The 12,629-nt window shown below is 49.5% G+C and overlaps 1 protein-coding gene across 3 annotated transcripts in view; it reads right to left on the bottom strand.

The window, feature by feature from the left end:
- The window catches only part of ARHGEF2 (Rho/Rac guanine nucleotide exchange factor 2), a 152,766-nt gene that overhangs the window by 115,605 nt on the left and 24,532 nt on the right, over nt 1-12,629 (bottom strand). Inside the window, exon 5 of one of the 3 annotated variants that reach the window (XM_061606837.1) lies at nt 11,118-11,250. The exons of 1 other annotated variant lie outside the window; for it this stretch is intronic. In XM_061606837.1, the coding sequence (XP_061462821.1) occupies nt 11,118-11,250 (133 nt within the window). One more of the 3 variants, XM_061606841.1, reaches the window with a different exon arrangement.

Here is a 12,629-nt window from a genome sequence, read left to right as displayed (position 1 = left end):
CAGCTTAGCAGCAGCTGAATATGGCAGATGAAAAGTAGTCAAGACAGGACCAGCCCCACCATTAGGCAGAGCCACCTCAGGTGGCAGATTGTGAGGGCTGGGCCATGGACAGAGCTGTGTGCCACACAGCATGTGTTGCAATCTCTTGGCTAGTCCACTGCCCCATCACAACTCAACTGCCAGTCTGCCCAGCTTCTGTACATGGAGTAGGGGGAGGTATCATCCGGTCCTTCCTCTCAGGAAGCACACTGTCTTAGGCCAGCCCTCCTCAGAGAACCTCACAGGAGCCTCCCTGATTTAAACATCGTGAAGAAGGCCTCAGTTCAGGTTTCCCCGTCCTGTTTTAGCAATAAAGGCACTGAGCCAGAAGGACAGGAACCATCTGTACAAACACACCACTTTTGAACTCCAAATCTGTTTATTCGGGCTGCTTTAAGACAGGCAAAAGGGCCTGATGCAATCCTTACACAAAGCACAGACTGGTGGGGAACAGCTGGATGCAAATCAGCTGGAGATCACTTTCAAGTTGGAGACAGGGAAAGAAATCCTTTCCGAATGACAATTTTATAACAGCTCCAGATTTCCTGAAAGGAATTGTGTGCGGGAAAGGAAAGGAGTATGGAATTAACACCTTCTTTTTTGATACAACAAAGGGCACAAAATGGACACATTCTTATACCCTGGACAGTTAAGCAAAAGGAAGCTCACTCACATAACCAAGTATCAAAGTCCTGTTGAGTGCCAGATTGATCAAATTGCTGGTTTGAGCTAAATTTGAGTCAAGGCAGACCAAACCCAAAACATTATGATATCCAAGGCAATCCCATCCATACCTCCATGATCGTCACATAGGACTGTCTATGTTACTGACCATTCTGTGATGTCACAGCAGGTCAGTTCAATACACACAACTGCACTGTAAGTCTGTTTTAAGGCAGGTCCAGCAGAATCTCATCAACAGTGGTAGGGTGAGATCCGCAATTTTTAGAGAAAAAGGGGTGTGTGAGAAGGGAGTGCTAAACTTATTTCCCCAGAGTCCATTTCCCTGACACACACACATGCTGCCACTTTTCTCCACAATTAACTGATACCAGAAGCGACCTCAGCTGAGACTACCAACCATGCATGGGGTGAGAAGCCACAGGAGGGAGGGGAGCAGGGGGAGGGGAGCAGGGGGAGGGGGAGGGGAGCAGGGGGAGGGGAGCAGGGGGAGGGGGAGGGGAGCAGGGGGAGGGGAGCAGGGGGGAGGGGGAGGGGAGCAGGGGGAGGGGGAGGGGAGCAGGGGGGAGGGGAGCAGGGGGAGGGGAGCAGGGGAGGGGAGCAGGGGGAGGGGAGCAGGGGGGAGGGGGAGGGAGCAGGGGGGAGGGGAGCAGGGGGAGGGAAGCAGGGGGAGGGAAGCAGGGGGAGGGGGAGGGGAGCAGGGGGAGGGGAGCAGGGGGAGGGGGAGGGGAGCAGGGGGAGGGAAGCAGGGGGAGGGAAGCAGGGGGAGGGGGAGGGGAGCAGGGGGAGGGGAGCAGGGGGAGGGGGAGGGGAGCAGGGGGGAGGGAGAGCAGGGGGGAGGGAGAGGGGAGCAGGGGGAGGGGAGCAGGGGGGAGGGGGAGGGGAGCAGGGGGAGGGGAGCAGGGGGAGGGGAGCAGGGGGAGGGGAGCAGGGGGAGGGGGAGGGGAGCAGGGGGGAGGGAAGCAGGGGGAGGGGAGCAGGGGGAGGGGGAGGGGAGCAGGGGGAGGGGGAGCAGGGGGGAGGGGGAGGGGAGCAGGGGGGAGGGGAGCAGGGGGGAGGGGGAGGGGAGCAGGGGGAGGGGGAGCAGGGGGAGGGGGAGCAGGGGGAGGGGGAGCAGGGGGAGGGGGAGCAGGGGGAGGGGGAGCAGGGGGAGGGGAGCAGGGGGAGGGGGAGCAGGGGGGAGGGGGAGGGGAGCAGGGGGAGGGGAGCAGGGGGAGGGGGAGGGGAGCAGGGGGAGGGGGAGGGGAGCAGGGGGAGGGGGAGGGGAGCAGGGGGAGGGGAGCAGGGGGAGGGGAGCAGGGGGAGGGGAGCAGGGGGAGGCACTTTAAAAACTGTCCACCTTATTTATTATTTAAGTTATTTATTTATTATTCTTTCATTTAAATCTCTGGTTTCAACCTTACAATAATCATTTAAAACTATCACACTGGTGACTAGGTAGAAAGCCAAACACAACCGAATGAAAGGCAGACAAATTCAAAGCAAATGCCTCTAAAAGCCGGTTACACAATGAGACCATTGGTCCTAAGAAAGATCGCTGAATCGTAGAATGGTACAGATGGAAGCTGCCTGCAAGGCCATCGAGTGCAGCCGCCTGCTCAATACAGGAACCTAAGTTAAAGCATAATAAGGTAATAGCATAGTCAGTGCTGGACAAACAGACTGGGGCTGGGCTGGGGGGAATTCAGCAGACAGGTGCTACCAGAAAAAAAGCTCTCTCTGCCATTTAGACATCAGGGTTTTAAAAAGCCAAGTCATACCAGGGTTGGCCCAAGGGCAACTGCTGAAAGCAGGGGAGCGGTTTGCAGGCTACTGGCAGCAGCCAGTTCAAACCCTTGTACAAGCGAGGGGCCCAAGTCAGAAATCAGCTGGCCCTTGAACCAACACAGGAAACTGCCTCATCTGGGTCAGTGCTATCCAGACGGACGGCAGCAGCTCTCCAGACTTCAGGCAAGCATCTGTCCCCGCCCTACCTGGAGATGCTGGGGATTGAACCTGGGCCCTTCTGCACGGAAGGCAGGTGCTCTGCCAGCGACTCACAGCTCTTCCCTATTGAACTGAGTGGGACTGAGCCAAGCTACTCATTTAAATTTAAGTTCTTAACTGTGCATGCATGATTTCTCTCTCTCTCTCTCTCCCCGCACCCCTCCAAATTTAGAAGCCCAGCCAACTGGTGACCGTTTACACATCAAAGATCACCAGGCAGGATTTAACCATGCCAAACAGCTGGCTGCTAATCTAAATCCCCCCCTTCCTTACAGAGGTGGGTGGGGGAGGAGATGAGAGAAGAGCACAAGATGGCAATCAGATCTGGACTCCTGGGCTAAGCTACTTCAGCATCCACAAAGATAATAATCCTGGCCCGAAGCTGCCAATTCCGAGGCAGACTTCCATCTTGTGTATTTCGAGAAAAAAGAAATTGCCCTGAGCCTCAGGGAGGAAGGATGTCATCATCAAAGAAGCCTGAAATGGCCGGCCTGTCTCAAAGTTTTGTTTTCAAAGTGCAGCTTGTAGCTGGGTAACTGTGATATCACAGCCCGGATGTTAAAAGTTATTCATCATTCTGGGGGTTGTTTTTTTATATGAGGAGGTAGCAACATGGGCCTCTTGAGGTTTTTCCTTCTCTTTCCTCCCTTGCTAAAAGGCGGAGGGAGCATTCAGCAGAGACAGCAACCTGTCTAGACTGGCTTTCTCTAAGGCCACCAGCTGTGCCGGTTGGGGCTGGTGGAAACTGTAGTCCAAAACACTGGCGAAGGCTGTCATACAGAGAGGGAAGGAGCGTGACAGAGAGCGAGTCTCGGTGATGACAGGAGTTTTGTGCGGGCTGTCCAGAAAAAAAATATGAGGGCAACTTGGCTCATCATCCCTTCAGAGCCAAGACATTTCAGTGCCAAAGGGGGAAATCGAAATGGGGCCCCCACCCCGCCCAGCACACCCTAATTGACATGGGACACAGTCCAGGGGGAATCCTCCTTGCGCAAGCCCTATCAAAATGAAAGGAAGCTGCTCAGGCTGCATCTGGAGTCCTGCACCCACTTCTGGGCATCACGTTTTCAGAAGAGCATTGACCAACTGGAGCATTTCCAGAGGAGGGCGAGCAGGGTGGTGAGGAGCCTGGAAACAAAGTCCTCTGTGGAACAGTTGCAGGAGTTGGAGAAGGGGAGACATAATTGCAGTCTTCAAACAATATCTGAACAACTGTCACACAGAAGACAGAGTAGGCTGGGATAATGGCAAGGAAGCAGATTTCCGCTGCATAGCAGAAGCAGCGTCCTGAGGTTAAGAGCTGGCCAAGAGTGGGGCAGACTTGCCTTGGGAGGCAGCGGGCTCTCCTTCTAGGTATTCAAGCAGAATCTGGACAGCCATCTGCCAGGGATGCTGTAGTGGCATCCTGCACTGCGGATCCTGCATTGAGCAGGTGGCTGTGCAAGATGATCTCCAAGGTCCTTCCAGTTCTATGAATCAATGATTCTAACAGCACACATCTTGCCCAGCTTCTTTTCATTGCAGTGGGGCTTGCGCTGGAGAAACTTCTCACTGGGAGCTGCCCCCTAGGTTAGATTATTATCCGTTACAGTTATATTAGCCGTGATAGCTAAATAGAGCTTCCACATTCAGAGGCAGTCTACCAGTTAATACCAGCTGCAGGAGACATGCAACAGGGGAGGCCTGCTGCCTTTTATTTATTTTATTTATTTAATTAAGCTTATATACCGCCCGACTAGCAACAGCTCTCTGGGCGGTGAACATTAAAAATACAATAAAAATAACACAAAACTGTACACAAAACTGTACAGTCTAAAATCAAAATATAATAATTTACAATTAACAGGAATTAAAATGCCTCAGAGAAGAGAAAGGTTTTAACCTGGCGCCGAAAAGATGATAGTGTCGGCGCCAGGCGCACCTCCTCGGGAAGACCATTCCATAGTTCGGGGGCCACCACTGAGAAGGCCCTAGATCTTGTCACCACTCTCCGGGCTTCCCTATGAGTCGGAACCCGGAGGAGGGCCTTCGTAGTAGACCGTAGTGTACGGGCCGGTGCATATCGGGAGAGGCGTTCCGACAGATATCGTGGTCCCGAGCCTTCCTGCCCTGCTTGTGGGCATCCCAGAGGCATCTGGCTGGGAAACAGGAAGGTGGAACATTTGGTCCCCTTTCCCCTTACGTTCTTAGATCTGCCCACATCCCACTCTGCCATCTGCCCCCTACTCCTCCTTGTGCTCTGGGTCCCAAGGATCCTAAATGTGAAAGAAAAGCCCAACTTTGGCTTTGCTCCCAAGGAAACGGTGGCAGAAAGCAGCCACTCTTCCAAACCAAAGAGGCCATGGCTAAAGGCCAGGGTAGCGTCAGTGCTCCCTGGGTAAGCAAACTCGGCCTGGCATGAGGCAGGAAAAGGCCACCACTTCCTCTGACCTCACCACCCCAGCAGCTGGTGCAGGAGATACAGGAGTTTGAGGAACCGAGAAAAGCTGAGCACGAGGCTGGGGGCAGGGCGGGGGGCTTTGGAGTTGCAGGGCAGGCCAGCCTCTGAAACGGCTGCTCCCAGGACTCCCTCTCAAGGCAGCTCCCAACACGCAAAAAGGAGAAGCTGTGGGGCTGACGGTGTTGACAGCAAGGCACACCTGGTGCTCTGGGACTCCCATCTCCCTGATCCCAGACATTGGGGGGGGTGTAGTTACTCAGTAGTCTTGCTCACACATAACCCTAAGCCAAACCACAACTTGGTGGGAACAAGCAAAGAAGTGGGACCTTGAAGAGGAGACTCCGTTTGCTTTGCTCCTTCTTTGGGTGTTCTGCGACTGCACTCAGCTGAGCTGTGGTTTGACTCACTTGTAGGTCATTTCCATGAAAGCCAGACACGGCCCCAGAAATTTTGCTGCCGGAGGGCAAAGAAGAAGAAGATGGTGCCCTTCCCTCATTCCACATACAGACTCTGACTGGACTGGCAGTTCAATCTTACTTCAGCTTCCTCCATTATTAATATAGGGCAGCTGATTAGCGGGGGGGGCAGAGGCAGGCACTGAGCTTAGGGGGCTTTGGAGGAATGGTAGGGAGCTGTCTCCCCAACCCTGACGAAGGCAAGATCCATTGATTTGTCAAAAAGCCTTTCCAATACCTCCCCAAAAACACTACACAACAGCATCCCTGGCTCACATATGAAACTCTAGTCCCAAGCATGGAAAGTCATCTGTAGTAGATCTGCTGTCGGTATGACATATGCCGTGAACAGCCCGGGACATGAAAATGAGTGTCCCCCCACTCCAACACATCCTTGGGAAGGTTTTCACTGTGGTTGGATGCAGCAATGGGCTGGATGACAGCTAATAAACAGCCTGAACCCTGGCAAGACAGAGACCCTATGGATTGCCAGTTCCCAGGACAAGGAAATGGACCTGTTCTGGACAGGGTTGCACTTTCTTCAACAGAGCAGGTACACGAGTATACCTAGACCCATCAACAGAGGCCCAGCTCAGGTGACCTCGGTGGCACAGTGTTCATGATCAACTTTGGTTTGTACTACAGCTGCCCTCATTCCTGGACAGATGATCTCACATCTAGCCTGAGTTCACACTGTACATTTATTCCACTATGATTCCACATTAAATAGTCATGACTTCCCCCAAAGTACGCTGGGAACTGTAGTTTGTAAAGGGTGCTGAGAATTGTTAGGAGATCCTTGTACCCCTCACAGAGCTACAATTCCCAGAGTCACCTAGAAAAAGAGATTATTAAGCCACTCAGGGAATTTGTAGCTCTCTGAGAATAGGAGCCTCCTAACGACTTGCAGTCCTCTTGACAAACCACATTTCCCAGGATTCTTTGGGGAAAGCCATGAGTATTTAAAGTGGAATAAATGTCTATGTGGGCCTGCCCTTGCACCTGGTTTAGAATGTTGTGCAGAATGCTGCAGCCAGAGTACTGAGTGGTACATCTGACCATGCACATATTACACCTGTGCTTAGGCAACTGGCACTGAGTATTGACATAAAAAGCCCTCAACAGCTTTGGGACCAGGATAGCTAGCAGACAGCCTCCCTTACTACAGGCCACGTCAGTCTCTGCATTCCTCAGAGGATGCCATGCTGGCTGCAGCACAACCCATGGATTGTCATTTGGAATCTTTGTGGAAATGGCCATTATTAAAAGCCGGTTTGTTTTCAGATGTTTAGGGCCACTTCCAGATTACCTGTTTATTGAACATCCACCCTGATTTGTTTGCACAGTTTGCGGGAAGGATGGCTATAAATTGAGCATTCATTCTGATTGGTTTGCAGGGAGGTTATATGACATCACATCAAATAATTGTTATTCCAGTGCATTTCCCCATACCATTTTTTTATTGCAAAAAGTCCAGCAAGTGCACAAAAATCCCCTTTAATTGCACAATCAGAATTTGACAGCATGTGACAGGCTGGAAGCACCCGAGGAAGGCTTGTGTCGATTCTAATAGATGGATTTTTATGAACATATTTGTAATATTTTCTTATTTTTATTTATCATATGATACTTGTAAATCTGGAGAATCCTGACTCTTGGCTTCAATCAACCCCTCTAGTTGCTGGATCGTCAGCCAGTAGGATTTAGTGCTACGGGGTGCAGCTTGGATATCAGAGCTCTGAGGTTAAGCCAGTGCGCCCCCTGAGTGGCCCTGGGCAAGTCACGCTCCCTCAGCATCAGTTGCTAAATCTAAAGAGGCAACATCAAATGTTATATGCAGCCTTGTGAATCTTTTCTCTGACATTTAAAAAAAAACTTCTTTAAAAAAATAGCCTTCAAATATTGCATTTCTCTGTCAGACACTGCTGCACTCAAACGCCCTCCAGTTGCTTTTCAATTTGCGGAGAAGTGTTCCTGTATATCTTTCCTTCCATGGAGGGGAAAACATCTGGGAGAGGGGGCAATTTTGATTACAAAAACAGCCAGAAGAGAAAGGATTAAGTGGCACTCTCTCTCTCTCGCGCGCGCGCGCTCATATGCACACACGTGCACAGGCACACAGGGGGGTCACGGCTCAGTGTCAGAGCACTTGCTTTGTGTGCAGTCCCTGGTGTCTCAAGGTGAGCAAGTGGCAAGAAAGACCTTCTTCTGCCAGTCAGAACAGACAATACTGGTCTGGACAGAGAAATAGTCTGATGCGGTATAAGGCAGCTTCCCATATTTCTTCCCTAAAACTTTCAGTCTCAGGGTAGAAACACCCTCCCTCTTCTGCCGGTTCCAGCACATCTCCACCTCTCTCTTCTGAAAACGGGGGCACACAACGCTGGCCAAACCCTGCCCCTTTTTACTGTAAAACCAGGAGGCAGCAGCTAGAGTGCAGCTTTTTAAAATTCAGCTTCAAAGAGATTTCGCAACTGATCAGCAGATCAACCCGTCCCCGTCCCCAAGTGTGGCTAATGGAAACGCTTTGATCTGGCGCCTAGTGTGTTCACAGCCTTAGATGCTGCTGCCAGATTCTTTTTTAAAAACAGGCGTGTGGCGTAGTTGTTAAGAGTGCTGGACTACAGCCAGGGTTCAAATCCCCACACAGCCATGAAGCTCCCTGGGTGACCTTGGGCCAGTCACTGCCTCTCAGCCTCAGAGGAAGGCAATGGTAATCCCCCTCTGAATACCGCTTACCATGAAAACCCTCTTCATACGGTCACCATAAGTCGGGATCGACTTGAAGGCAGTCCATTTCCTTTCAGGAGAGAAGATATACACTGCTGCATATAATGTGTCCTTTGCCCCTCAGTGATGTGAACTTACAGGGCAGCTGTGGTGGATGAGTAGAGAACCCAATCCAGACCGTAAAACATTTTGCATGTGAAAAACCCACTACAGAACTCGGCATAATGGTAGACTCAGCTCTTTTATAATATAAGGAAACAGCACCATCTCCTGAACTGTTTTATCACTCCGTCCCCACTCAGTTTTTAGCCAATTTGGGGCCACAAAGGGAAAGACCGGTTCTCATTTGTGTAGGCTGTGCCTCTGGAGAGATGAAAAATAGTTACAACAGGAGCCACTCTTTTCTCTTGGCAGACCTCAAGCCTTATCAAAAGCCACAGGTTCAGCGGCTGTGCTCCTCTAATGCTTTTTACAGCGCAGAAGGAAAAGTTGTAAAATGAGGATCTCCCAAATATAATCAACTTACAAGGCATTCCTTGGGAGTGCCAAAACAAAGCAATGACATATAACACCAAGGCAACGTCTCACCTGGGGCCTGAAGGCACAATCTGGCAGCAGCTGTAAAGCGGAGGTGGGGAAGGTGCATCACCAAGCAAGGCTGACAGCATGGCACAGGGTAGATGGGCATCGGCTGCAGCTGGGTACACGGCCCAACCAGCTCCTTTCAAAGCAGACACAATCATTGCATGCAACCAGGACACATACATGGCTTACATGTGGTGAACAGGGACTCCCATTGTCTCAGAGCCCAACCCTTGGGAACACAAGACAGTAAAGAAAGGAGTTCCTCTGAGCAGGTACGGAGTGCAGTTTCTCAACTTCCACAGAGATTCCTGGGGACTGCGGTCAGGTAAGGCGTTGTGCAGGCATATGCTGTAAGTTCTCTTTACTAAACGTCAGGCAAGCCTAAGCCCTGCTGCTTGCGCCAGCCAAGGGCGAACATGTTGGGCTTCTCTTTCTTTTTCTTCATTGGCATCAAGGGATCTGAAGCCACCAGCTCTCTGCCCTGAAATGCCCCATTTCAGTATTTTTCCCACAGATGACCCCTACTGGGAGAAATGCCAGTGCTACCCTCCTGACCTGCTGCATTCAGCAGAGGCTGGCAGGTAGGCTGATTTCACACATGGGGCTTATTGAGTCAGTTGAGCAGATTAAAATGGTAGAGCTTCTGTTATGATTTCTGAAATTCCTTTCATGCTACAGCACCTGTTGCATTAAGGAAACGTGGTTTCTTTTGGCGGATATACCACAATTTTGCGCAAATGTCTTTCACGCTGCTGTAATGAACAATGTATTGTTTTCATTCCTTGCCTATTACACACACACGCACTGTCGTTCCCTCATAATTCACTGTGCACGTTAGCGCAGGCTTTCCCCCTCATTTCTGCTGGTGTATGCTGAAATACCAGCCATGCAACCCCTCTCCCTTTAAGATCTGACATTATTTTGGAGGGCTGTTTGCACACAACAGTGTGTTTGGGAAAAGGAGGGAGTGCCACTTGCACCTAAACTGGAATACCAATACAATTTTCACAAGTCAAAAAAAAAATGTGACACACTTCTAAAGAGCGGGAATGTATTGCATGCCTGGATGCCTGTCATGTGAGTGGCTGCAGCTAGTGCAAAATTCCCATGATTTCCCAAGTTCCCAAGCTTGCAAATGGATTATTTCTGGAATAATTTATCACGGTAATGAGCACTAAACTTCCACTAGATTTCCAGAGCCAACTTTTACATCACGTGAAAGAGAAAATAAAATGCAAGAATTACCAGTAAGAAATTGTCAGAATAATGGAATAAAGTGCAGTGTGAAAACAGCCCTAACCCCTTCCAGTGGCACAGACCAGGGGTCAGGATTGCACTGATAATCCCTAGTACTGAAAAAAAATAATCAGCATCCATTTTAAATTACAGTACTAGCACAGAAGCAAAGTTGCAGAATCCAACATAAAATGCCCAGAATAAGGGAGAAAGATGATAACATATTCATTGCAATAAGAATCCATAAGCATGAACACATTTGGATTAATATACTAAAGTAAATTTAAGGGGCCACTTTGGAAGCCCAAAAGGGAGACAGAAATATGGAAAATAAAACACATACATACATACATAAGTTATTGGGCTGGTAATACAGGATTTTCACTGGGATTTTCAAATCTGCAGCCCCAATTGTTGCAGAGTATTAATGGACCCAAACTGGCTATTTGCTTTGCTCCTGTAGAACAAATGTGAACTTTGGAAGGAGGGGGGAGGGGATATTTGCATGAGGAAAATGCCGGGAAACGGTCAAACCCCCTCCCCCTACTGTGGCTCCGTGGTCCTGACCCAAGACACACACCTGTCACTTCAGAACAAAATGGGAATTCTTGGATGAAACATCTAGTCTGGCCCCCAACGCATTGGGTGAGAAGTAAATTACTGAGGCTTGATGAACTGCTACAGAAGGGTAAGGGGGCTACTATGCTTATCTGTTAGCAGGACAAAGAGGAAATGAGCTGGAGAAAGAACTGTGAGGACTGAGGACTTTGTTAATTTTTGGAAACTGCACCGATGAAAGGAATTCATTTTCATCACTGTAGGCATTACACTGTTGAATCAGGGAGATTCGGAGGTACTGTACAAAATGATGCTTATGTGGAATCAACGCGATGGATGAAGGAGGTCTAGCCAAAGGACACAGCGTAATGTCACACACAAACATCCCCCTGCTGAAAAAGCCCTACCTTTGACTTCCCAGTCATCTTTTTTAAGAAGCTGAGGGTCCGCCCCAGGGGGGTCCCCTCCCTCTGCAGGTGCACCTGATCCTTGGCCTCCACTGTGGTGGCGTCCAGCCGCCCGCAGCTCCCAGTGCTGAAGCTGAAGGCATAGAAAGAAGGAAGGAAAGAGTGAGAAAGGAGGAAGGTAGAAAGACAAGCATACACACACACACTTGTACTCAAGCCAAACAATACCCCTTTTTGTTGTTATTGTTTCTAGGCCAGGAAATAGGGAGGGGCCAACTCCCTTGGCGGCCCTCGGTGACCTCAGAGGGTGGCTGCTCCTATTCCCAGCTGGGGGGAGGCAGCATAGAAGCATCTCTGTTTGCTTAAGCTCCACAAGCTGTTAGCAGAAAAAGAGAGAGGACGGCAGTCGCTCAGGCTGTGGGAAAGATTTTACTGCTCCAGACCCTTTCCCAGCAGAGAGGACCCCTCCCACAGGTCCCCTTGCAGGGCCAGGTCCGAAATGCCCTCCATAAAGAGGAAAGCCTGGTGCCTACTTTGTAATCACCACACCACATTAAGATATTTTTATTTAGTCAGCATTTAAATTTGTATAATCCCTCCCTCTGCTTTGTAATTTTTATCTGCTGTCTTTTATTATGGATGCTGGTGTTAGTTTTTTATTGTACTGTTTTAGGTTAACTAATTTATTCTCTATATTGTATGGCCCTGGAATCTGTTTAATCAAAACAGCCTGTCTCAAAAGGTTGAAATAACGTAATAATAGAAGTACTACTGTTGGTAGTGAATAATATCAATATTAACAACAACAAGCAGCAATTCCATCACCACCAGAGTATGTCCTGGGCAAACGTATTGCTGAAGTAAGGTCCCTTAAATTAAAGCTGAAAGACGCTGATGGACTTTGCTACGTTCTTGAAACTTCAGTGAAACTTGCCATGCATCCCTTTCATAAGGAAGACCAGAAAACGTGTGAGTGGCCAAGTAGGGAGACCACCCGTTACAAAAATCAAGGCAAGGCACAGCCCCCAAAGAAGCCAGACAATGGCATGTCAAAACAAGCACCATAATGAAAATGGGAATCCTTAATTGGCATGGGGAAGAACAGGGACCTTGCCAAATATGTGGGAAGGGGGAGGGGAGAGAGAGATGTGTGCTTGGGAATCCTGGGGTTTTATGGGACAACCCTCTGACCTCCCCCCACCCCCCCGCAATCTCTGTCTTTTGTGTCTTCTGCATAGGCTAAGTGCTCTGCATCACGAGGCCGTTTGAGTAAGCGTATATGTATCTGTTTTAAGAATTTATAAACTGCTTTATATAGAATATCTAAGCAGTGAACAAGAGTATCAAAAAACAAGGTAAAATCAAACATGAAACAAAATATACAAAGATTTAATAAAAATCCTTCATGTAGATTGTACTGGCTGCAAACTCAAAATAACAATTTGCCTGGGGAAGGCCCAAGTAAAGAAAAAAAGAGAGAGGTTTTTAAGACAGTACTAACACAGAATAGTT

Source organism: Rhineura floridana, chromosome 22, assembly GCF_030035675.1.
Source record: "Rhineura floridana isolate rRhiFlo1 chromosome 22, rRhiFlo1.hap2, whole genome shotgun sequence".
Lineage (NCBI taxonomy): Eukaryota > Metazoa > Chordata > Lepidosauria > Squamata > Rhineuridae > Rhineura > Rhineura floridana.
This window is presented reverse-complemented; position numbering and strand designations above follow the sequence as displayed.